At 34.8% G+C, this 27,248-nt stretch overlaps 2 protein-coding genes across 3 annotated transcripts in view; one reads left to right on the top strand and one right to left on the bottom strand.

Moving 5' to 3' along the window:
• Nucleotides 1-27,248, top strand: part of TMEM135 (transmembrane protein 135) — a 377,165-nt gene that overhangs the window by 121,782 nt on the left and 228,135 nt on the right. The window lies entirely within an intron of this gene.
• LOC100016646 (vesicle-associated membrane protein 4) lies at nucleotides 752-1,984 on the bottom strand. The gene has a single exon (XM_016421946.2). The coding sequence runs from the start codon at nucleotides 1,780-1,782 to the stop codon at nucleotides 1,357-1,359; it is 426 nt and encodes a 141-aa protein (XP_016277432.1). The 5' UTR covers nucleotides 1,783-1,984; the 3' UTR covers nucleotides 752-1,356.

Raw genomic sequence — 27,248 nt, 5'->3', positions numbered from 1 at the left:
TTGCCTATTCTGATGCCTTCAATTCCTTTATCTTCTCTAATTGCTACTGCTAGTGTTTCTAGTACAATGTCAAATAGTAGAGGTGATAATGGGCATCCTTGTTTCACTCCTGATCTTATTGGGAATGCATCTAGTTTATCCCCATTGCAGATGATATTAGCTGTTGGTTTTAGATATATTCTGTTTATTATTTTTAGGAATGACCCTTCTTTTTTTTTGTCTTTAATTATTTATTAAGTATAAGTAGGTCAAGAAAAATATTAAACTGTCAACATTCACCAGCATGTGATTTTTCAGGCACAGATGATCCCATTGTGGATTACTAGGCTCCTGGGGGCTTCTCCTATGTCCTGTTGCTTGCTTTTTGGCCACCTTGTGAGCAAGTGGGCACTTCTACCAGAGGAAAGACAGGTAGCAGGGAAAGACTAGCAAATTCAAAGCAAATGAATTTTGTTCCTTGTTAGCAGCTCTGGAAAGAGGTTTTGTTGAGGGTAAATCACTGGAACAAACTATCTATGGATTTCTTTTACTCATGATCTCTTAATTTCTCTTCTATTACTGGAGGGAAATGAAAGCTGATCATTTTCAATAGTAATGCACCCATGTGTAGGAGCCATTCCCAAACACTCCACTGAAGCTCTCTTTTCCTTTGGTCTCATTTCTTGCATTAACTGTGCCAGGCTGTGCTTTAAGATTGATCAGGATCCACTAACATAGCTCCAAAGTAAAAAAAGCTGTCACGGATTCTACATACAGGCAAAATAGGTTTACTGGAATGTCTTTAGTCACAGTTGAGAGTAGCAGGATTGAAAAAACATCAGTTTCTCCACAAATATATGGAAACCATTTCCAAAACCTAATTTTTTTTTACATGAGAAAAATTACACATTTTGTAATCATTAATTGAATGGTTACCATCCTTTTTTACATAATGTTTCATCTCTCTACATATGCTTCTCACTCCCCACCCTCTCCCTGAACTTGATGCAATAAATCCCCACCTCTCTAGTTTACAGTAGGAAATTGTGTTAAATTATAAATATCATCATTAATGTTTAGCTATATATACAAATAATGTATTGGCAAGTATCAAGTTTAAAATCAGGCTCCTAGAACATGGCAAAGTAGGTGTTTCTGTTTTAAAATAAATTAATGAAAGCATATTTTGGTGAAAGGGAGGAAGTAATTAGGAACTTGTCAATACTCCAATTTGAACTGGACACTTGCCTCTTTTTACTTCTTCAGAAAAAAAAAAAAACTTTTGAAAGTTATATACATATTTTGTTAAATTATGCAGCAATCTTCTTTTTTTTAATTGTCCCAGAACTGTTTTAATGGAGATCTCTGGTCACCGAATCAAGACCGATATTTCAGGACAATAGGAATGATAATCACCAGCAAAAGGATAACAGCAACCAGAGCCATGATGGCCTTCATTTTGCATCCACGCCACCACATTTGCCTTCGAAGCTGTTTAGATCTGTTACTAAAAGCTGTTGCATTATCTGATAAGCTTTCTGATTTGTCTTGTAGCTCATCCAGTCTCTCTCCTCTTTCAATCACTTTTGTAATATTCTCTTGCATGACATCAATTACTTCATCCACCTGATTCTGTACATGCCTGATTTTGTCATTCCGGGGTCCAAATTTTGGTCCAGATGGGCCCCTCAGGAAAAAATCCTCTTCCTCATCTGAATCTTCTTCCAAAAGATTTCTCCTTTCACTTTTCACAGAGCCAGTGACATCATCATCATTTAGGTGGCGCTTGAATTTAGGAGGCATCTTTATTATTCAAAAAGTTGTCTTCTTTTCCCCAACTTTAACATACACCACCTGAGCGTCCGCCGAGAGCCTTCAGGGCGTCCCTCAGAGCCAGGCCGGGCCGGGCCAGACGGGACCGAGCTGGGTGGGGGGAAGGGAAGGGGAGGAAGGAAAGAGGAAGGGGAGGAGGGGGAGGGGGAAATGGCCGTGGGCGCGGACCCAGCGTCAGGAATGACCCTTCTATTCCTATGCTTTCTAGTGTTTTTAATAGGAATGGGTGTTGTATTTTATCAAAGGCTTTTTCTGCATCTATTGAGATAATCATGTGGTTCTTGCTAGTTTGCTTGTTGATGTGGTCAATTATGTGGATGGTTTTCCTAATGTTGAACCAGCCCTGCATCCCTGGTATGAATCCTACTTGATCATGGTGAATGATCCTTCTGATCACTTGCTGGAGTCTTTTTGCTAGTATCCTATTTAAGATTTTTGCATCTATATTTATTAGGGAGATTGGCCTATAGTTTTCTTTCTCTGTTTTTGACCTGCCTGGTTTTGGAATCAGTACCATGTTTGTGTCGTAAAAGGAGTTTGGTAGAACTCCCTCTTTGCTTATTATGTCAAATAGTTTGTATAGTATTGGGATTAACTGTTCTCTGAATGTTTGATAGAATTCACAGGTGAATCCATCAGGCCCTGGGGATTTTTTCTTAGGAAGTTCTTTGATGGCTTGATGGATTTCAATTTCTGATATGGGATTATTTAAGAATTCTATTTCCTCTTCTGTTAGTCTAGGCAGTTTGTATTTTTGTATATATTCATCCATTTCTCCTAAATTGGTGTATTTATTGCCATATAATTGGGCAAAGTAGTTTCTAATGATTGCCTTAATTTCATCTTCATCGGAGGTGCTGTCCCCCTTTTCATCTTTAATGCTGTGAATTTGCTTTTCTTCCTTCCTTTTTTTAATTAGATTGACCAATACTTTGTCTATTTTGTTTGTTTTTTCAAAGTACCAGCTTCTTGTCTTATTTATTAAATCAATAGTTCTATCACTTTCGATTTTATTAATTTCTCCCTTAATTTTTAGGATTTCTAATTTGGTCTTCTTCTGGGGGTTTTTAATTTGATCGCTTTCGAGTTTTTTCAATTGCATTTCCAATTGATTGATCTCTGCTCTCCCTTGTTTGTTAATATAAGCATTCAGGGATATGAATTTACCTCTGATTACCGCTTTGGCTGCATCCCAAAAGGTTTGAAAGGATGTTTCGCCATTGTCATTTTCCTCGATGAAATTATTAATTGTTTCTATGATTTCTTCTTTAACTAAACGGTTTTGGAGTATCATATTGTTTAATTTCCAATTGGTTTTAGATTTGGTTTTCCATGTACCATTACTAATCATTATTTTTATTGCCTTGTGACCTGAGAAGGCTGCATTCATTATTTCTGCTTTTCTGCATTTGTGTGCTATGTTTCTGTGACCTAATGTATGGTCAATTTTTGTGAATGTGCCATGTGGTGCTGAGAAGAAGGTGTATTCCTTTTTATCCCTATTTATTTTTCTCCATATGTCTATTAATTCTAATTTTTCTAAGATTTCATTCACCTCCTTTACCTCTTTCTTATTTATTTTTTATTTGATTTATCTAAATTTGATAATGGTTGGTTTAAGTCTCCCACTAGTATGGTTTTATTGTCTATTTCTTCCTTCAATTCTCCTAGTTTCTCCATTAGAAATTTGGGTGCTATATTATTTGGTGCATACATGTTGATTAATGATATTTCCTCATTGTCTAGAGTCCCTTTTATCAAAATATAATTACCTTCCCTATCCCTTTTGATCAGGTCTATTTTTGCATTGGCTTTATCAGATATCATGATTACCACTCCTGCCTTCTTTCTATCAGTTGAGGCCCAGAAGGTCTTACTCCATCCTTTAATTCTGACCTTGTGGGTGTCAACCCGCCTCATGTGTATTTCTTGAAGACAACATATGGTAGGGTTTTGGATTCTAATCCATTCTGCTATTCGTCTACGTTTTATGGGTGAGTTCATCCCATTCACGTTCAAAGTTATGATTGTCATTTGTGGACTCCCTGGCATTTTGATTGCCTTCCCTAATTCTAACCTTTTCTTCTTCAGCTCTACCTTTTAGTCCAGTGATTTACTTTGAATCAGTCCCCCTTGTCCCCTCCCTTGATGTTTCCCTTTTTAGTCCCTCCCTTTTTCTTCCCTCCCCCTCCCCCCTCTCTTTCCCTCCCTTTTTGTTCTCCCTCTCCCCCTCTCCCCCTTGGTTTTCCCTTCTCCCTTCCCTTGTTGGGTAAGATAGAATTCAAGATCCCAATGGATCTGGATGTTTTTCCCTCTCAGAGTTGATTTCCCTGAGATTGAGGTTTAAGTAACCCCCCTCCCCCTCTCTTCCTCTCCTTCTTATAGGAGTTTTCTTCCCCTCCCCTTCCCATGTGAATCTTTGTGTGAGAACCATTATTCTATTTGGTCTTTCTTTACCCCCTATTTATACATTACATTTTCCCCACATATTAGTATACATAGATTGATATAAATGTAGTCCTTATAGAAGAGAGTTTGAGTAAAAGAAGAAGATAACATTTTTCCCCTTTCCTTAATATTTACCTTTTCAGGTATTCCTTGCTCTTTGATTTTCGGTATCAAACTTTCCACAGAGCTCTGGTCTTTTCTTTGCAAAGAGTTGGAAGTCTTCTATTTTGTTGAATGCCCATACTTTCCCTTGGAAGTATATAGTCAGTTTTGCTGGGTAGCTGATTCTTGGTTGGAGACCCAGCTCTCTTGCCTTTCTGAAGATCATGTTCCATGCCTTACGATCATTCAGAGTAGAACTTGCAAGGTCTTGTGTGACCCTGATTGGCATTCCTTTATATCTAAATTGTCTTTTTCTGGCTTCCTGTAGGATTTTTTCTTTTGTTTGATAGCTTTGGAATTTGGCAATTACATTCCTGGGAGTTGTCTTTTGGGGGTTTAGTGTAGAAGGTGTTCTGTGAGCTCTGTCAGTGGCTGTATTGCCCCCTTGTTCTAGAATCTCTGGGCAATTTTCTTTGATTATATCTTGTATCACCATGTCCAGTTTGGTGTTTATTTCTGGCTTTTCTGGGAGTCCAATTATTCTTAAATTCTCTCTTCTCCCTCTATTTTCCAGATCTATCACCTTGTCGGTGAGATATTTTATGTTCTCTTCTAATTTCTTGGTGTTTTGGCTTTGCTTTATTAGTTCTTGCTTTAAAGCCTAGTTTTCTTTTACAGTTTGGTCAAACTGGTTTTGTAGGTGCGTGAATTTCTTTTGCATTATTTCCCACTTTTCCTCCCAGAGGGCTTCCATCTTTTTGGTCATTTCTGATTCAAATTCTTTATGAGTTTGTGGAGAGTTTCCATTTCCTTTGGAAGATTTTGGAGCATTTTCTTGTATATCTTCTTCTATCTGCTCTGTATTTTGTATTTTGGCTCCATAGAATGTGTCCAAAGTTGCCCCTTTCTTCTTATTTTTCTTGGTATTTTGGGGCTTCTGTGCTTCTGTGGAGTTTGCCATCTCTGAATGTGGAGGATTAGCTTTTCTTATCTCTGTCTGGTGTTCAAAGGCTTTAGTCCTGGGCAAATTGTCGGTTCTATGAGCTTTCCCTGGGTTAAACTGAATATGCCTCACTGGAACTGGAATGGAAGGGTCGGACCATGAGGCCACACTCTCCACCTGGCTCGCTTTCTGGAAGTTGCCTTCAGAATCGCTGGCCGTGAGGCTGTTTCGTCGGCCTGCGGGGGGATGAGCTGAAGCTTCCCCAAGCTCCGAGGGCAGGGACTTTCCCTGAGACTTGGATAGCAGGATCCAGCCGGTGAGGCTGTCTTGCCCGCCCTGAGGGTTGCTGTTGTTTTGACCCGCTATCTGCAGCGGGAGCCCCAGGCAGTAACTTTCACTGGGACTCGGATAGAAGGCCCTGAGGGTTGTTGTTCCGAGGACCTTGCTCTCTGAGCCGTGCTGGGCTGTGGCTTCCCGGAGCCTTGGACGCTGCGCTCCTACCCCTGAGGTCCGAGTGATCTCGGCTTCTGGCTTTTGAGTGGGGCCGTACCTTTTGATCCGGGTCCAGGTCCAGGAGGAGGGTTCCCAGGGTCTGTGCTGTTGATCGTTTTGAATTTCGGAGCCTTAGGAGCTTATAGTTTGAGATCGGTGGGGAAGGGTTTTCCGGAGATCTGAACTTTAGCTTTCTCTAAGCCGCCATCTTAACCGGAAGTCAATTAATCTTTTTTTTAAAGCTATGTCTTTTTCTTTTATTTTTGAAGGAGTGTTGATCTTTTTTTTTTTTTAGTGCTCAGCACATCCAATGCCTTTTGACATTTTTTCTTGAAAAAAGCATTCCTGATCATCAGAGATGAGACTTTTGAGAAATCTAGAAGTCTTTAGTGTCATTTATTACTTGATCTTGAATTCCAGTTTTCAGTTTAGCTTTTGCTATATTCCCAGTGCCCATCTTTGCATTATAGTCATTAGATACTGAATTGAAGTTCATAAGTTTTAAACAAGAAGGGACCTTAGTGACAAATTAATTGAGCCTACCAATTTCTTAATAGGAAGTCTCTCTTTTCAATCTTTGATATATGTTGACACAGACTAATATTATTTTTATGGTTGTCTACATACTTTGTTTTCAGTGTTTACCCTTGTAAGAGTGAAAATTATGAGACTGGCAGTAAATTAATAATTTTAATCAAAGGTAGCAAGGGAAAAAGATGAAAAAAAATTGGAGAGAGATAACAAAGATACTTTCCTTATTGCTCCATTTAGTTTGCAACTGTCATGTGGGCATGCTATATAGGCAAGTCCAGTCAGCAACAACCATGAAAGAGAAGAGACCAAAATCCACTCTTGCCTCAGTTTATCGAACCTATTTGCCCACAAACTCTCACATATGACATCTTGGGATCCAATTGTGATTTTCCATTTTGCCTGCACCATCCAAGGGGGCAGTTCAGGGGGAAATGCAGAGATCTTCCTGACCCAGACTCTCAATATCTTGACCCCACTGCTGCCCCTTTCCAGCTGCCATTCTATTCCTTGTGACCCAATTTACCCAATGATTTCCTTCTGGGCCAAGTTCAAACTAATACTAGGTACACGTAGTCAAAAAGGGGAAGGGTAAATTTTCTTTTGCATACCCTATGAGGCAGGATAACCAAATGCCATATTTTTCTGTTGTCCTTGAATCCATGCCCAGATTATTTCTATTATTTCTTCTTCTCTTTAAGAAGAATGTATGAGCCACTCTTAATTTAGGTGTAATTTCTTTATATCCTCAAGCTTCTTTTATAGCAATAGTGTCATTGTTAAAGTGGTATGTTTCTCTAGAATTATATCAACTTCTTGTTTTTTTCCAGTTTTACAGGTACATAATTAGAAAGCTATTCTAGTTGTGTAGGCAATGGATGAGTGCCTTAAATATGGTCTTGGTATTGCATGGTGCGTAAGTGGCGAAAAGAATACATATGTAAGACTGCATATATTGTGATGGTAGAAATGATAAAATTAAGGAAAGGGATTTGGACATGTGGGGTAAGAGTGAATTGTCAAAGATCACATTCAAGTTGTGAACTTTTTTGGAGGATTTGTGGTGCCCTTTAACAGTAATTTGGAAGTTGGGAAGAGTGGAGATTGGGGATGAGATTTTTTTTGAGCATATTCAATTTGAGATATCCAGAAGTAAATTGATGAAGTGGGTCTAGAGCATAATAGGGACATTAGGACTGTGTATGTAGATCTAGGGCACATCTGCATATAGAGATGGTAACTGAACCCTTGAAGATCTTTTGATATGATCATCAAGGGCTAAAATATAGAAAGAAAAGAAAATAATAATTAGAATTCAACCTTGAGGGTAATCAGTTAGTTGTCTGGGTGAAGAACTAATACTAGCTAGAAGCAGAACCAGGGGAGAGAAATGTCATGGAAACTTAAGATGATAAGTAATTTCAAATGCTGCCATAATGCTAAAAACAAAGATAGTGACAAGGTCATGAGACTTTGTAATGCATAAATCAATGGTAATTTTGAAGAGTACAAAAATCTTTTAATATTTCTGTTATATTTGAGTTGTTAAATGTTTGAAATGTTAGAATTTGATGGGACTTTTGAGATCTAATTTGTCTTTCATTTCCAAGTAAAAGTTGAGACCTAGTGAATTGAAATGAAGGGTAAGATAGAAACAAACCAACACAAAACTTATACAATCAGTGCCCAAGACTCAATTCCAAGTGAATTGGTTTTGTAACAAAAGAATCATGTTTTAATTTAACAATATGCAGATTAAGGATTATTTTAGATATTCTGAAAAAAGTTAAAGAATTATGGAATGACTTGGTTTTCCTACATCTGAAAAGAGTTGGAGAGCCCTTCTGTCTGTGGGTAAGGGTGCCTACTTAATTTTCAAAGTTTTATATATAATGCTATTGCCATTTAAGTTAAAAAGGCATTATTGTGGAGGTATGGAATTAAAACATCACATGGGCAATTGATGGACATTATAAACTCAATTTTGTTGTGTTTAAAATGAGAAACCATTGATATTAATGTGCCTTGTTCATCTTTAGCATATGGCTTCAATTTGCATTTTAATTAGAATGTGGAAGTAATTACTGTGACATCTGAAACTGAGGTAGCAATAAAAAATTATCACAAACAAGACAGCAGACACAAATTATTTTGTGTTTATTACTGGGTGGCCTAAGCTTTCACAAAGTTAATTGGTTCCAGATATTAGAACATTGAAATTAAATTATAACATTTATTTTGGTCACATTTAAGTTGAACTGCCTTAATAGAGGTGATAAAAAGTTGCTAGTTGTTAGTATTAGTTTTAAAGTGTCATAGTAATTGCAGTCCTGTTTGGGCATCAATTACCATGAAAACTCTTTTAAATAATTCTTTAAAAGCTGTAGGTTGTATTTATGCTGTGATGCAATGTTGTCTTTCTTTTATAATTGTGAGTAGTGTCAAAATGAATTAAATAAAAGAGAAAATGTTTAAATGAATGATGTGTTTCATGTCTAATAATCATTATTTGTGTATATATAGATCCATACACATGCATATATACACATGTGTAGATATGTATATGTGTATATAAATGTATGTGCACATCACTTTGTAAATATAAATTTATGAAATATTATGTACTTATAATACTTTAAGGTTTACAAACACTTTTCTATAAGCAAGCACCTCTGAGGTTGATGTGGCAAATTTTGCTTTTTTCATTTTACAGATGACTAATCTGAACCTTTTATTGCTTAAGAGTTTTCTTTTTGGCATAGAGCTACTAACTTAGCCATCATGGAATTTAGACTTGAAATTGACTTCTAATCCTCTTATCTAGTGCCTTCATTTTATAGAAGTTTCTGGCCTAGCACTCAAACCCAATTTTTGTAACTTTGAGATCAGTGCTAATATGTATGTCTGTGTGTGTGTGTATCTGTGTGTATGTGTGTCTGTATATTTAAACTCACAAATATATAAATAGAAAGAAAATGAGAGTTATTTTTGAGAGAGAGTACATGTATGTATTAAATGGACAAATTAAAGATCTGATTTCAAGTAGTTTGCCTGACACATGCTCGTTCTGTGACACCTGATGAGTCATTGACTTCAGTGCTCCCAGCAATTCTTTATATCAATAGATATTTGCAGGACAGCAGCAAATTTTCATTTGCAGAGGAAATTTCATAACCATAATTTTCCTACTACAATAAAATATGATCTAACAATACACGTATAATATATACAAATATACATGCATACATATGTACATAATTATATATAAGTGACATACAAATTTCATTCTTCTTGATCTTTCTTTTCCTTCAAACTCTCTTCTCTTTTGACTGTTGTGATCCTACTCTCTCCTGGTTTTCCTCCCACCTATCTGACTGTTCCCTTCTCAGACTTTTTTACTGGCTCTTCATCCAAGTCATGGCTGCTAACTGTGGGTGTCCAACTAGGCTCTGTATTTGGGCTCTCTTCTCTTCTCCACTTGATGTGCTTATTAGAGTCCATGGATTGATTCAATGATCATCCCTGGGCTCAGGATTCTTAAACTTATTAATCTAGCTCCAACCTCTCTGCCTAACCTCTAGTTTTTTATCTTGAACTGAATATTCTGTAGACATTTCATGCTTGACATATCCAACAGTGAATTTACCACCCCCCCCCTACCTTTCCTCCTCCCAAACTTCATATTATTATTGAGGGTACTATCATCCTTCCAGTTACTCATATTCATGATCATCATGCCCTCCTTGACTTTTCATTCTCTCTGCTGCATCATCCAATCTGTTGGTGAGGCCTGTTGGGGTTGCCTTTGTAACATGTACCATGTACTCTTTTCGTACACTATCAGTGCATTTTCTTCACTTCATTCATACCTGGACTATTGTATGGTCTCCACATCATCTCTCTACTGTGCTTTCTGCTATCTGCTAATTAGCTTGCAAAGCAATAAAACAGTCTTCCCAAAATCTAAGTCTGATCATGTTCTCCCTGCCCCCAGGAAACACCATAATTTCCTCTCCTCTCTAGGATGAAATGTAAAGCCTTCTGCTTGGTGTTCAAAGCCCGTATAACCTGTCTCACCTTTGAAGTTTGATACTGGGCTCCTTTCTATTCCTCACATAAGACATATGCCATCTCCCCAGGTCTTGGCATTCTCTGTCCCCATGTTGAGAATTCTCTCTTTCCTCATCTTCACCTCCTGGTATCCTTTGAATTCCAGGTTAAACCTTATCTAATGCAGGAAGCCTTTTTCCTGATCCCTTTAATTCTAGTGCTGCCCCTCTATTTGTTATTTCTATGTCTGATTCATCCAAAATATGGCTTAGTTGTATGTATTTGCTTGTAGCTTGTCTTCTTGGTTGAATTGTGAGCTCTTTGAGGGTAGGAACTATGTTTTGCTTAGCCTAGCAACTAGGTGGTGCAGTGGAGGTGGTGGAGTTGTTAGGGACATTGGGAAATTATAAAGAAAGACCTTTGTAGGTGTAGCTTCATAAGTAAGCCCTATGGTGATGAGTGCAGCCTAGGTGGGGAATGATTGTCCTTAGTATACAGTGGGAACAGAGCAGTTCTCCATCTTAATGGAAATATTGTAATTGATGATTCCTTGCTAATCCAGGTTGTATGAGTGGTTATGTCCATTGTGCATCTTGGTAGGGGAGTGCTCTGGGCTTCTTTGCATGCATTAATGGACTCCCTCTTGATGGGGTGTTTAGTTAGAGGGAAGAGAGGGATCTTTGATTAGAAGATTGAAAGATAGGAAAGAGGGAATATTGGTATATGACATGGGCTCTCTTACATTGTTCATTCTGTCTTCCAGTTTGGTTTGGTTATGAAGACTATTTCATTAAAAAGATAATCGGTAGAGTACCTTGTTTCTGGGTAATTGAGAATAATATTTATATTCATAGTTTTGACTTGCAGTTAAAAAAATTTTTTTTAGAACTCACTTTTAAATTTTTCTATATCAAAGGGTTTTTTTGGGGGGGTTTTTGTCTTCTCCCCATCTGAGATTGCATTGTTTAAGACCTCTATTACTAATATTGTTAATTTGGCTATTTTATATATTTGTAAGTAATTAGTCATTCATTTCCTTAAGATTATCAGTTTTTTTTTTCTGGTGTTTAATGGTACACAGTAGTTTCTGATGATTCTTTTTATTTTATTTTCAAATTACATTATTGCAGATACATTATGTTACAAATTTTTAAAAAATAATTTTTGGGATATATTCATACATAACATTGTTTCCCCATGCATTATTTTTTATGCATTCTTTGTTCTCTAGGAAAAAAGATTTTATTTGATGTCTGCATTTAAAAGTTCCATAAATCTTATTAAATGAGCATTATTGAACTTTTACTGATGTCAGACTCTGCAGAATCATATAGGGATAATTAAAATGAACAGTTATTTTTGTTCTTATATTGTCCAAATATGTATCAGTTTTTAGTTTCTTAGACTATGACCATTATGTGCAAATATCCATATGATGACATATTCATTTTGTAATATTTATAGTGAAAATGGGTAGATTGAAGAACAGGGGATATGGAAAGTTTTGTAGCAGGGAAAGGAGGAGTTGAAGGGAGAGAGGGAACACGGTTGCTGGTGAAGTAAAAGGAGAGAGATGCCCCCTGCCAAAAGGCTATATTTTGAAAAATGGGGTTCCTGAGAAATGGGCCACTTATGATAGACTAAGCCTAATCTTCTCTATAGATTGATGTTGCAGATACCCCAGAGCAGGTAAACCCGGACCCTCCAGAGGGACAAGCCACCCCCCAGACTTAGTCACCCAGCAGGGGTCCAGTAAGGACAGTTTATTGTTGAATGGCTGTCCTGAGGTTCAGCTCCCTCTATGTCCCCTGAAATGTTAGTCCTTTTATCTGACTGCGATATTCAAAGAAAGATAAATTTCAATAACAAGTTTGGATTGGGGAGGTATCAGGGAAGAGAGAAGAGAGATTTCCCTAGAAGAGGTCTGAGTCTCTCTCAGCTTTTGAGTTGAGGCCAGACCTTGCAGGCTGGTGGAGGGTTTCTTTTATTCCTGTCTGCTAATACTAGCTTTCTTAAGTTCAAAGTTTTTAGCAATAGATAGCAAGAGGAAGAAAGTTCTGACTTTCAGAGCTGGTGGGCCTGTCTCTTCAGGCTGATGCCCCTAAAGAATGGCCTTATAGTCCAAACTGCTTTCCTTAAGTCCTTTTGTCTGCTGAACACGATCACAGGAATCCAGGTAGAGCACACAGTTTGGAAATTCAGGAATAGAGGCACTTTTATTCAGGGACAGGGAGAGAGGCTCCTACCAGTTTCAGGGCCAGGAAGGAAGGGCTAGTCACAAGGCAAACTGCTACTCCCAGTTGCCCCTTCTCCTACCAACTGTCAGTCTTGTCAATATCTTCTCTCTAACAGTCCAAATGCTTTTTGTTCTAACTCAGTGGCAGAAAGTCCAGAACTTGCTTTAGTTTTCCTTACCACAATTCCTCCTTCCCCCTTAGATTTTTTCCTTTTAAAATAGCATTGTTTATTAAATACACAAATAGGCAGAAATTTATAGTTTGAGTTCTACCCCTTGTACTTAATAGTTTTTTGATCATGAGCAACTGGTTAACTTTATTGACCTTAGTTTTCTCATCTGTAACATGGGCATAATAAATCTGACCATAGAGTCCTTTTGTTGGTTAAATAAGGAATTATTTTATAGTATATGAAAAGATAAATATTAGTTTAAAATATTATCTATGGCTAATAAATAACTTTGTGACTGCATTTCTGTGTCCGGATAAACTTTAACATAATGATTATTTGTTTTTTCCCTTGCTTAAAGGAACTTGGAATGAGAAGTTGTTTGTAGTTCAATAAGGGATCATTCTTGTTTAATTTCTTAGAAATATATATATCTTTATGTACTTTCAAACAAAGGAACATGTTAAATTTATGACAGATCCCAAGGTGTGCATTGCTTTTTTTTTGTCTTTTAGATGGCATTTATGGTTTTGAATTTGGGTATTAAAAATTGCCAATTAAAAAATAACAACATACAAATGTGCCCATGCAATGATCATTGTTGCTATAATTATAGTCAGAAATAGAAAGGAAATATTACATTTGAAGGAGAGGTGCTTTTAATTGCTAAAGTAGATATATGTATTTATTGTATATGTTGTTTGTAAAATTTATTTTTGTGTACTAAAATGTATGATGTATTTTATGATGCAAATAAAAGTCAGTAGCAAAGGTAAACTAGTTTAGGAAATGGTGTGGAATGCCAGGAACAGATTAAGAATAAAAATCTTTTACTTTATTCTTAAGAACAAAGATACAATTGTAGGCCAAAAAAAAGTATACATTTCTTTATAATATATTTACTAACAGTTGCAGCCTAGTAAAATGATATTCCTTGAACAATTTTGGATGTATTCCAATTCTTGCTTTATTTAAAAAAATCAGTAATGAGGTAAGTTGTTTCATTCTGAGTCAAATAAGACAAAGGAGTTAATATTGAAGTACTGTTTATAAGGCTGTTAAAGTTTTAAGTTTAATGTGAGAGGATAATGTTTAGCATTGTGTTCAATTAGTGAAAACTAACCAATAAGAAGTGCCAGATTCTCAAATGTTCTAACTTCAATTAATATAAAACACTAAAGCTTCCATTCATTCAAAGTTACTGGCTCCCTGGGTACCAGCCACACAGTCTCCATAAGCTGGTACTTCTGGAGACTAATCAAGATTCATGGCCCCCAGGTTTTGTAGAACTGACATTCCATAACCTGGAATGTCAACTTTAACTCTCAAAAACCCCTGTTTTTGGGTCCTAGATCTGTTTCCCATCTTTAGTCATATATGGGGTTGAAAATGTGTTCTAGAGTAGTTGGGAATGATCCAGATTTTATTGAGGATTTTGTGAAAATTATTAAAATAAATGAGCCTTAATAGTCATTTACTGATTTTATAAACATTCACCTCCACATTATTGTAGTAGATCCTCTGGCGAAAGAAATTATTTTTAAAAAAATACATTAATACTATACCTCTCTTTTAATATCTCTTTCCTGTTTTTCCAGATCTTCACTGTAACATCTTTTGGCAACCTGACTTTCTCTAAAGTGTTACCTTAAAAATCTCAAAGTGATATTCAGAAATATTTATATTTTTTCTTTTTAATGGTTAAATGCCTTCAGAACTCCAAAAATCATACTAGTGCAATTCTAGGTTCTAGAAAAGACAATAGGGCAAATATTGGTAAGTCTTGGGAATCTGGCTATGAGAGAATGTTTCTGTATCTTATAAAATGTATTATGTAGATGGATGATTACTCTGTCTAAATGTAAAACTAGTTCTAACTCTAGATCTTATTTTGGCTTTATGGATTTTCCGCCTCAGAGAATCTTTTTGTTGGTTTCTGGTGTGTTAAGAGAAAATAGCACATAGAGGATAGATTGCAGTCCCTGCTTCAGTTTCTAAGCTCCCCAAACTTCTTGTTTCAGACATCAGAACCAAGGAATCAGAAATGAATGTGTATATTACAAGATATTATACCACTTTGTATTTTAATATGGGCAAAAGCCCTAAAATATGGGCTCATTAGGCATTATGGTATATGAATGAGTCCATAGGAAAAAAGTAAAACAAGATTACATAAATAAACTGATAACCAACTCATCCTTTATTGTTTTTAAGGCTGGATAGATATGTTTCTAACTGTAGTATTGGATTTGTATTCTATTAATCAGAATTCTGATTCTACATTTTTGTTATTGTTTCAAATTATAATTTGGCAAAGATTCTAAAGTAGATGACTGAAACTTCTGAGGGAAAATAGCTGACTTTTAAAAAATAAAATAGTCTGTAAAGTTTCATGTAATTCATAATTATACAGCCTATACTTTAATTTTATATTATATAAATAGGCTACTTTTTATGCTAACAGGATAGGAACTTTAGCCATATTTTTTATTTTACCTGGTGGAGGCTTTGGAGTCAGGAAGACCTGGGTTCAGATTCTGATATTTTATATTACTAACTCTGTGACCAACAGTGTTGATGGGGAGTTGCAGTATTTTGTTCAGGAAATTCAGTTAGTGGGCTAAGAAGCATTTATTACAGACGTATCTTATAGCAAGCCTTGTGCTAAGTACTGAGGAAACAAAGAGATGTTAAACAAATAAAAAACAAAAAAACCAACAAACCAACAGACTCAAAAAATATTCTCTACTCTGAAGGAACATGTATCTTGATGGAGAATATAATGTATAAATATCTAGATAAATAAAATATATGGTAGAGTATATAAATGTAACCTTAAAGCATTAACAGATTGAATTGAGGTGGAGGGGCAGGAAAACCTCTTTCATGAGTTATATTTAAATGAAGTTACTGAGGAAGCCAAGAAAGCCAAAAGGGTACTTAGGAGGAAGGAGAGTGTTCTAAGGGGACAAGCAATCAGTGTTAAGACAGAGAGTTAGGAGAGGGAGTTATTACATGACAAAACAAGTTTTTATTCATTGTAGAATGCAGAGTGTAGTAACGTATCAGTGCTAAATAGATGACTTTATTTTGATCCTGGAGGCAATAGGAATTAGTTGGAGTTTACTGAGTTGGGAAGTTACATAGGTCCTTGCTTTAGGAAAATTACTTTGGGAACTAAGGAAAAGATGGATTGAAATGAAGAGAGAGTTGAGGTAGAGAGACTAGTCAGTTAGTAAATGTTTATTATAGTTCTCTGTGCCTGGCACTCTGCTAAGTGCGCCAAATGCAAAAAATGAAAGATAAGCTGCCCTCAAAGAGCTTAAAACAATGTAAAAGAAAGCTGAATAGAGCAGGGAGAAGGGAAGGTAGAATCCAAAGAGGGTGGGCAGTGAATAGGTGTTGGCCTGGGTTTTTTCTTTAAATGAATGTTTGGAGAGGAGCTCTCTGCTCTCTGATTAAAGAGAGGGAGGACCCTAAGGACTGAGGGTACTGATGAGGTGTTAGTACCAGGGTTTATGTGATCTTGCAAAATGATGAGGCTGCTAGAGTCATGATGGAGACAAAGGAGTGCACCTGGGGGGGAAGTACAAGGCTGTTTGTATGCTAGATCATGTGCAAGAAGATAGAAAACTACACATTTTCCCCTGTATCACTACTTCTCTAACTTCTCTAAAATTTAAAAAGTGTAAATTAGGTGCTTCTTCTTTGTAAATAGCAAGCTTCTTCTTTGATGTAGAACTAGAACACCCAGTACCCAAACAAGGTAATAATCATACAAACTAATAATAGAGAATCCATAACCTCTTAATATGCTCACTCAGAACTTCTTTCACCACCTACCTCATTCCAGCATCAGGAATGCACAAACCAACTCACAGGCTTGGAAAGAACTCAAGTTTATACCATGATCTTTCTTCTTCCCAGAGCTATGGAGATCCAAAATACTGAAATTTGCTTATGCTGTGATATTGTATTAACACTCCATATTGGAATAGAACTTGCCCAAAGAATGGAGGTACCAAGAAAAAAAGTTGGCAGGAGATATGTATGACTTTTGGTACTTCACTAAACCTGAGGCAAAGTGTCTGGCATCCAGCTGGGGCCAGTTCTCTCAAACCACAAGTTACTTAAATTTAAGACTGAAATTTCTCCTGAGATGTTCAGCACAGGGAAAGGTTCAGATATTTTGAGATTCCTCCCAGGGAGATTACTCTCAAAGGGTACAAAGTCAGAAAGTAAGAAATAGGGGAAAAGAAGGGAGTAGTGACAGAAAAGACTAGCTACCAAGGTTCTTGGGCGGTTAGTTCGCACAGTAGATAGAATGCCAAGGCTGACTTCAGACACCTATTAGTTGTGTGACCCTGGGCAAGTCCCTTTACTCTATTTGCCTCAGTTCCTCATCTGTAAAATAAGCTGAGAATGAAATGGCAAACCACTCTAGTATCTTTGCCAAGAAAACCCCAAATAGTGTCACCATTAGACACAACTGAACAACAACAAAGACCAAGATTATCAGGAAGAAGAAACTCAACGAAATCAACAGGGAGGATATTTAAAGCAGAAAGTAGTTGATTTTCAGATCAGGAAAAGAGTTCAAGTACTATAAATAAACATTGCAAGGCAAAAAATGTATGAGTACCTGATGAGGCAGAAGACTGCGTTGATTCCCAAGAGATCATGGAACCATCCATAGCAGGACCTTTCTGACTGTTAAACGGGAAATACAAATTCTGAGAGCAGAATTTATGGTCTGTTCAACAGAAATAAGTGACAGAATAGAAAAACTTGAATCCATTGGGACAAACCTCACAAAAGAAAAAAAAGAGAGGACACCAAATTCAGAATAAAAATACACAAAAGCAAAAGCTTATATACATCAGTGAGAAAGTGCTTTTTAAAGAAATAAAGAGCAACTTAAATAGCTAGAGAAATATTCCATTGTTTATGGATAAGTCATGCTATACCAATCAAATCAGCACAGTGCTTGGCACATAGTAGGTCCTTAATAAATGTTTATTGATTGATTTATTAAAATAATGAGATTGGAAGCCAGATTTAGAGGTTGCATAAGAGAATACAAGTTTGTAAATATCTTTCTAAAGGAATTTAGCCACAAAGGTAGAGGATAGCTACAGGAAAGTAACCAGTAGGGATGGTTAAATGTAATGAAGAGTTTAAAAAAACAAATCAATAATCTCATGTAGAGATTAATCAATCAAAGTAATGCATAATTACAGCCTATATTTTTTTGAGGCTCTCAGATAGTTGGTATTTGGATGATTGATTTTACTTAACTGTAAATAATATATACAGTGAATTAGATGTCATTGCTATTTTTTAGCAGTTTCTGGGGATTGGAAGAGTAGATGAGTAGGAGAGTATTTTTAAATGATTTATTATTATTATGATTTGAATTATTAATGAATTTAAATTAAGTGCAACATGCTTTCCTTGACTCCTATTATCCTGACAATTGAGGACTGACCATGTTTTTGTTTTAAGATGAATGCTTAAATTATAACCATGGAATATCATTAGCATTCAGAGAATTGAGTTTAATATCCATAGTTCCTGTGAATCATTTTAAAGTATTTAAAGAGTAAATTATTTTAATTTCCAATTTAAAAAATCAAATTCTGATATTTTAAACTTTGTGATTAGGATTTAGAAACATCATAAAAAAGTGCATAAACAGCTAGTTTATGTCATTATTTAATGTGAACTTTTAGAGGGAATGAAAAAATAGACTGGAAAAAAGATGATTTATATCCGATTTATACTCAACCTATTTTGTGTCATGGACTTCTTTCTCAGGATTGTTGAGCTAATGAGGACTCCTTTTTCAGAATAACATTTTAAATGCATAAAATAAAATTTATAGAAAAACATTTATCAAAATATTAAAAAAAAAGATGTTTATGCACATCAGGTTAAGAACTTCTGACTTAGATGACTTCAAATATTTTTACTATTTGACATCTTATTCATTATAATTTCATTTATAAAATAACTACAAAATTAATCAAGGATTCATTTTTAGGAAACTTCTATACAATCTCTAAACATATGGAATTCAGAACCAGTAAGGAAATGATAAATATTCGTTCAATGTTTTCTCCCTAAAGAACAAAAAAGCCTATTGTAATGAACTCTGAAGTGAGTTCTGTCCTGTGGGTCTCTTCTCCCAGTGCGTTCAGCTCAGTATTTGTTCTTATCTTTATTCAGACACTTATGCTATCTTTTATATTTTTTAAATGTATCAAATATGAAGTATCATTATAAGAGGAAGGAATTGCTATACAGATTAGTTTCTAGACATGAGTAGTAATCTGAATTTATTTCAAATAATTAAGCAAAATTTTTTGACCAATAATTATCATAATGTTCCTTTTCCTAGCTATGGATATGATTATCTAAATCTAAGGTAAGGTAAGTAAAATAGAGCTGATTTTTATAATTTTAAACATAAGATTAATGTGTAATCATTCTGTAATTTCCTGATACTGTAATGAGAAACAAATACAAAATAGTATAGCTATGTGTGAAATTCCTGCTTTCTGTCTAGACTCTTTGTCTGAAAAAGGACTGAATGATTCTTTTGATAAGATGTATTTCCTTTTGAAAATAGATTGATAAACATCTAATTATTAGTTGTGTTTACTTATTTATATCACATTTAGTTATATATAAATTGAATGTTGACAGTTACTTAAGAATCAAAACTACTTAATATTGAATGAATTGTCAGATCATGAACAGCATCCATATCAATATTTAGCCCAGAAATCTTAAAGAATTTAAATTTAATTTTGTGTAGCAGTTGCTTATATATTTTATTTAATTTTTTTATTTCTTTTATCAATTATAATAGAAAGAACAATTTCTTTACAATATTTATGGAGATTTAAAACTATCTTATTTAAGTGTAAAATGAAGAAGCAGGAAATTTATCTTAGGTGTAGTGTAGCTGATTTGATATAACTACATGTTATATTAATATGATATATAAAATAATTAATATTTTATATTAAATAAAATAATTACATACCCCTGGATGCTTTCTTTTTGTTTGGCTAGGCCACACACATAGATGTGTATATTTATTTATCAATTTGCATGTATGTATGTACACTTACATACATACACATTCACATCTGTATATATACAAACTTCAGAAAACCCTAATTGAACAAGGATCCACCATTGATTCATGGTCAATATAACTTTCAGACTTGAATGCACTGAATCCTAAGAGCTTATATGGAGGAGTGGAGATGATTTTTTGTTTTCCAGAGGTTCTTAGTTCCAAACCATGGTGTATTGTTATATTTTTGTCCCTGGATTTAATTTGGTAGAGATAAAAAAGTATGAATTTTTTTTTCCAACTATAACTCTTGAAAAGATGAGACAGGATGATGTGGGATAAAAAATAGTATGAAGAACCCTAAAATCTCAGGTCAATTTTAATTTGATTTATAGACTTACAGATTGTTAATATTTTTTATTTAGAAGAAATACTTGTAAAAGCAACTAAAATCTCAGGTCAATTTGGATTTTTTTAAAAACTCATACCTTCTGTCTTGGAGTCAAAAATGTGTATTGGCTCCAAGGTAGAAGAACTGTAATGGCTAGGCAATGGGGGTTAAGTGACTTTCCCAAAGTCACACAGCTAGAAAGTGTCTGAGGCCAGATTTGAACCTAGGACCTCCCATCTCTAGGCCTGGCTCTCAGTCCACTGAGCCACTCACCTGCCCCCTCAATTTGGATTTGATTTATAGATTTATGGATTGTTAATATTTTTGATTGAGAAGGAATACTTAATTGCCTGTATTATTCATAAAAAAAAAACACTTTTTCTTTTGTTCAATGAATGTACTTACTATATCCCAGACACTTCTTACATTTTAAAAGAAGTCAACACATATACAGGACCTAGAGTTGGAAAAGGTAGTGGTACAGTAGAGAGATTGAACATTTAGAGGTGGAATTATAGTTCTGGTCTTTCAGGGAAGTTGTGTGGAGCCTATTTGGGGGCATGACAAGAAGACAGCTTGCCTATCAGAGCCCAAAGGCATAGGGGCTGAGTTTTAAGTTTTGGTGATGGGACAAAGAAGATCAGAGTGTAGGTGGCCCTAGTTTGGAGCTGATAGAGAAGGGACATGGTGTTCTTGTTCCTCCCTAGCAAGAATATGTACAAGATAAGGGATGGTGGAGTAGGTTAGATTGCAATTGAAATATTTGTTTAATTATGTAAATCTATACATTAGTTAAGGTGGTAAGAGAATTCTCATGAACAAAATGTTATATTACATTTCAAGCCTAACTTATTCCACATATATTATCAGAAATCAGATGTTATGGGGGAAGAACTGTTAAAATTAAAAATATATATATTTTGTTTTTTCCCAATTATACATAAAACAATTTTTATCATTCTTTTAAAAAATTAAGTTCTAAATTCTGTCCTTCCTTCCCTTCTTTCCTTACATCCTTCCCCCCTTCTTGAGATGATATGCAGTCTGATACAAATTTTGCATGTGCAATCATGTAAAACATTTGTCCATATTAGACATTTTGTGCAATAGATAGCACATAAAAAGAAGAAAGTGAAATATAGTATGTTTTGATCTACATTCTTCCATCAGTTCTTTTTCTGAGGGCAGATAGACATTTTTCATCATGAGTCTCTTGTATGGTCTTATATTGCTGCATTGCTGAAATAATTAGGTTATTCACAGTTATTCATCAAAAAATATTGCTGCCACTATATATGATGTTCTTTTGTTTCTGCTCATTTCATTTTTTGTCAGTTTAGTCTTTTCAGATTTTTCAGAAATCATCTTGCTTTTCATTTCTTATAGCACAGTAGTATTCTATCTCAATCATATACAATAACTTGTTCAGCCATTACCTAATTGATGGACAACCTTCAATTTCCAATTCTTTGCTACCATAAAAAGAGCTGCAATAAATATTTTTTGTACAAATGGGACCATTTTGCTTTTTATAGATCTATTTGGCATACAAACCTAGTGGTGGTATTACTGGATCAAAGAGCATACACATTTTTAGAGCCCTTTGGGCATAACAACTATAAAATCTTAAGCGTTTTTAATAGCCAACTAGGGTAAATTTCTTCTAATATAATACAAGAGATAACTGCTGTTCTACTCTAATAGAGTAGAGTCTAATATATTCTTTAGACCCAAGGAGGAGAACTGGACTCTTACTGGAGTGTCTCTAGATAACAAGAATTCAGTATTGAATATTGACAAGGAGATGTCAGCAAATCAGATGATCAAAGAATAAATGACTTACAATTGGTCAAATAAGAATGTGAGCCTTAAAAAGGATCCATTGAAGTGAGCCAAAAAATTTTAAAAGTTAAAGCAAAGTAGCACACAAATAAACATTTGGTAGTTTTGACAGGTGCCCCCTGGTCTCATTTTATGTACCTTTTTTTGCATAGATAGATAAATCAATGGATGGATAGATAGATAACTCTTTTGGTTAAGATGAGAACTCCCCATGCCTCTTTATATTTATCTATATCTTTCTATAATTCCTGCAAAGAGGAACTGCCCAAAAGACTTCATACCTTTCTTTAGTCATCTCAAATGATTTATGAGTAGAACAGCAGTTATCTCTTGTATTAAATATATGACCATTTTCTTTTTTTACTTTTCTTTTTTTTTCTCATTCTTGATGATTTCTACACTATTTCAAGTGTACAAACCTCAAACATCTATTGATTGTCTCTCTTCTGCCCTTGTTAATTAGTGTGAGATATTGATTTTTCATGAGCCGTAGCTACATAATGTCATCAGGAAAATTTTGATATAAAAAGATAAGTTTTATGACAGGAAATATGAGCTAGCATTTATGTAATAAAAGTTCTTTATATGTTATATAATGTGGCCATCACAATAACTCTGGAAGATGGGTGCTGCTATTGTCTCCATTGTATCAATAAGAAACCTGAGGCTTAGAGTGATGTTTTAGAAATAGGATTTGAACTCATATCTTCTTGACTCCAAGTCTAACTCTCAATGTACTAGGCCACTTTGGTGCTTAGAACTTTAGTTTTATTTAATATGCTGCTTCTTGAGTCAGCTCAAATTTGGCTTTAGATACTAGCAGTGTCATAGTGGGCTAATCAATTAACCTCTGTTTGCCTTTTTTTCCACAACTGTAAAATAATGATAATAGTAGCATCTACCTTGCAGGGTTATTGTGAAGGTCAAATATTTATTTGAAAAGTGCTTAGCACAGAGCCTGGCAGATAGTAGGTTATCTATAAAATTTTATCCTCTCCTTTTATTCCTTCTTTCATATTTGCTAACCATAACCTTTCCTCTCACTCAATTTTAGGCTAGTTCACTTTACATCTTTAGAATCTTTTCATGAAAGCTCCATACAGAGTACATAAAGCACATCGCTCCCCCCTTTTCACTCAAACACACACAGACACACAGACACATACACTTATGGATTTTATATGCTTTACATTCAGTTGTATATTCGGAATTTAGGTATAGGAACTGGTCCAGTGATTTCATTATTATCAGGACCTTCTAGACAACAAAATTCTTTCCCCCAATGCAGGCCAGCATTTCCCCCACAAGTTCTAGTCTAGGAGAGTTTCCTAAGGACTCTGGCTTAAGCAGCTTGCCTGGCCAGGTTCAGCCTCATAGTCAGAAGCAGGACTAAAACCCTATGTAATTATAATTTTGTACTGTAGGCCTTCATTTCCCAGAACCCTGCTTTAAAAGAGAAATCATTTAGTAATGAAAATAATATCTCATATTCTCTTCCTTTTATATTTTCTAATTCTAAAGATGTGGTAAACTCCAAAATATCAGTTTTTCATCTAGTATTAAGTGCCCAGTGCATGCTAGGCACTGTATTGAGCACGTAGTGAAAGGCCCTCTCCTTTGCTTTTTTATGGTTTTCATATGAGGGGGGGTGTTTGGGAGGGGGTTGTGATTATGGTGATATTTGGTCAAATCCAGATCCTCTTCTTGATTTTGTCCTTCCACTTAGCTGTAATTTCTTTTTGTCTTCTATGTTCATTTATGGTGAGAATATTAATATAAATATGACTAATTCTCTAGTAGTGTTAGTGCTTTCATCATTGAATAATGATTTCACATTAATAGGACCTATTGTTAGGTAAAAGCTTTTAGAATTGTGAAAATTGTCTTATCATTTGTTTCCCTTGGCCTCTTTTCTGGTGTACTTGAAAGAGTTCAGGACTTGTAATCAAGTGACTTGAATTCAAATCATCTAGTTTTGTAACCTTAGGAAAGAAAGTGAGTTATTGCCTTAGTATAATGGATAAAATAATAAACTAGTTACCTCACATGACTTTCTTGAGTATAGTATATGATTTATTAACTGGAATGCTATTGTGCTTTAACAAATGATGAAAAGTTTCAGAGAAATCTGAGAAAACTTATGATCAGATACAGAATAAAGTGAGCAGAAATAGAACATTTTATATGACCTCAAAATTGTAAAAATGAACAATTTTGAAATGCTTAAGAACTCATGAATCCAGAAGACTAAAAATGAAAGTCATGTCCATTTTTGGGCATGGCCAGTGTAGAAAATTGTTTTGCCTATCTTATTTGTTCAGAGGGTTTTGTTTTTGTTTTTCATGGGAGTTGATATGATGGAGAGAAAACTAAATGCTTAACAGTTGTAAAGAAATAAAATTTAGTAAAAAATTTATTTCATGTATCACCATGACAAAAATCTTTTATTTCCTGGTGACTTACCTTTTCATATTTGGTAATTTGAACTATTATTCAGGGCAATCTCCCCATATTAATTGTGCAGTTTATTTTCAAACTTAAATTTAGTATACCCATTGGTTTTCTAATCTCTTAGTTTTGAATTTTTATTGTGTCATTGAATATATTATTTTTATATCATTTGCAGATTTGATGTATCTTCAGTGTCATCATATATATTGTTGATTCTTATACTGAATCATATAGAGTTATGAAAGATCCTGCAGGACTTAATATAGATCTCCTTTTAAATTATCCTGATCTATTAATCAACCTATTTTAAGCTAAAATTCTGTACTCTTCTCTAGCCTCCTTTAGCCACACTGGCTTTTCTTTAGTTTTCCTGCCTCCTGTTGCTGTTCTTAAGCTTTGGCTGTCCTCCATGCCTGAAATGCTTTTCCTTTTCACCTCTGCCTCTTAGATTCCCCGTTTTCCTTCTGGACCTGGATCAGACATCACCTTCTGCATGAACCTGATTCCCCTACCTGCTAGGGTACAAGGAGAATTACTTTGGGAATTTATAGGTGATATCAACAAATTTTTAAAATGCTCACGTGATTGATAGCAGATTGATGTAGTACGTGAATTATTTATTATTTACCTTTAAAGAAAATGCTTGTGCCAGTTTGTCATTGTTATAATATATTGAATTTATTTGACAAGACTGTTAGAAATGACATTGAACTCTGGCTTGCACAGGATTGGTAGGGAAATGCCACTAAAAAGTTACTTGATCCTATAATTATTTTGGTTTTCCAAATATATAGTTAATACTTTTAAATATTTAACATGTTTTAATAATTATAAACATCTTTTAACCAGTCATTTTCACATGCAACTGAGAAAAGGGCAGATGTAAATATTAACATTACTTACTAAATGTCATGTTATCTAAAAGTTAAAATTTATATAATTAAATTTCTTTTTATAATAAATAAATTTGTTTTTCAAAATATGAAACATTTACCTTTTTTATGGGTCAAAGATGGTACTCTGAAATGAAAGGTAAGATCTGAAAACCAGAGAAAGAAACAGTTGCTGTGTAGTTTGCATCTACTACTTTTTTTTTTCAAGTGAGATTTCCTTAATCTAGGCCATATTATGTTTCTTTGTACTAAAATTCTTATGGTGATTTAAAAAATAATTTGAATGATGAACATTAATTAACTTGCACATAATATAAATAATGTATTTTTCATATTTGTAAGTATGCAGTTTAGATAGATTTTGCTTTAGGTTTGTCATGAACAAATTGATTTTTAGGGCCTTTGGTATAGAATGTTGATATAAGTTAGTATTTCTTTTTTTTAAAGATACTTGTACAGTATGATTTTTAAGCTGTAAGTAACTTGAATTTACATGCAATGGCATATTTTTCTTCCTGTTAGGTCAAAGTCCATCATGTAGATTCTTAGTTTTTATAATATCCACGAATGATGACCAGCTGACTGATATGATCCTTATTTTACAAATAGCTTAACTCCTGAATGAAGACATGATTTGCCTGAAGTTAAATATTTAGCTAATATCAAGACCTAGAAAAGCGCTGTAGAACTTAGACTATAGGGGGCAGCTGGGTAGCTTAGTGGATAGAGAGCCAGGCCTAGAGATGGGAGGTCCAGGGTTCAAATCTGGCCTCAGTCACTTCCCAGCTGTGTGACCCTGGGCAAGTCACTTAACCCCCATTGCCTAGCCCTTACTGCTCTTCTGCCTTGGAACCAATACACAATATTGCTTCTAAGATGGAAGGTAGGGGTTTTGATTAAAAAAAAAAAAACAAAAAAACCTCGACTATAAATTCAGCATTTCTTTTTATTAAGTGAGGTAATATGCCTGACATCATTATGGTGGAAAGTTTTTGCCTTTTTCCTCCCCTTTCTTTAAGTTTCATTATGTTCAAAGAGATAACACAGAACATAACACAGTATATTATTCTGTCATGTCACATCAAATAGAACATGACAGAACATAGATTTATAAAAACATACACATTTAGTTTGGAGCCAGATGAATGTTATCAATTTGGAAACACATATTCAAACCATCTGCTTACAGTTTAAGTTCTTGGATAACTTACCAACCCATGTCTCTTAACAGAGGTAGCATTTTATCTGTCTGTAAGACCACTGCCTATAATCCACAGAGCTTCCATATGTAATGCATATTTCAAGTGTGTGAATCAAAAGACATTTACTAACTCTACAAAACAAGTTGATTTCATTAGCAATTAACAACTAACAGCTTTTTGGGAACAAATTATACTTCCTGTGCCGGATACTGTTGGAATACACAATATAACATAGTTGTTCACACTTTGGGAAATTCAAATTCTCAATAAAAGCATTACTTAATTGATGTGCAAATTGGTCACTGGTTTCTTTAGTGTGTGAGGTGAAGCTTGTTTGCTGGCAAGTGAATTATAATACACTACAACTTATGATGTTGCATTTCTGGCAATGTTGAATCATGGTTTGCAATGTGTATATTCTCGTTAGGAAGTAAGAAACTTAGTCATTGAAAAAAGCATTCTTTCATTCTGCTAACATTTATTATGTATATACTGTGTACAGAGCTTTATGTTAGGTTCCAGGGGTGATACACAGTACACTCACATATTCACTGAAGTATTTAGAGAATTTCTGTGCTTTTTTTCCTCTAGCAACTCA

Source organism: Monodelphis domestica, chromosome 4 (assembly GCF_027887165.1).
Source record: "Monodelphis domestica isolate mMonDom1 chromosome 4, mMonDom1.pri, whole genome shotgun sequence".
Lineage (NCBI taxonomy): Eukaryota > Metazoa > Chordata > Mammalia > Didelphimorphia > Didelphidae > Monodelphis > Monodelphis domestica.
Note: the sequence above shows the minus strand (reverse complement) of the source record. Positions and strands in the feature narration are given on the sequence as shown.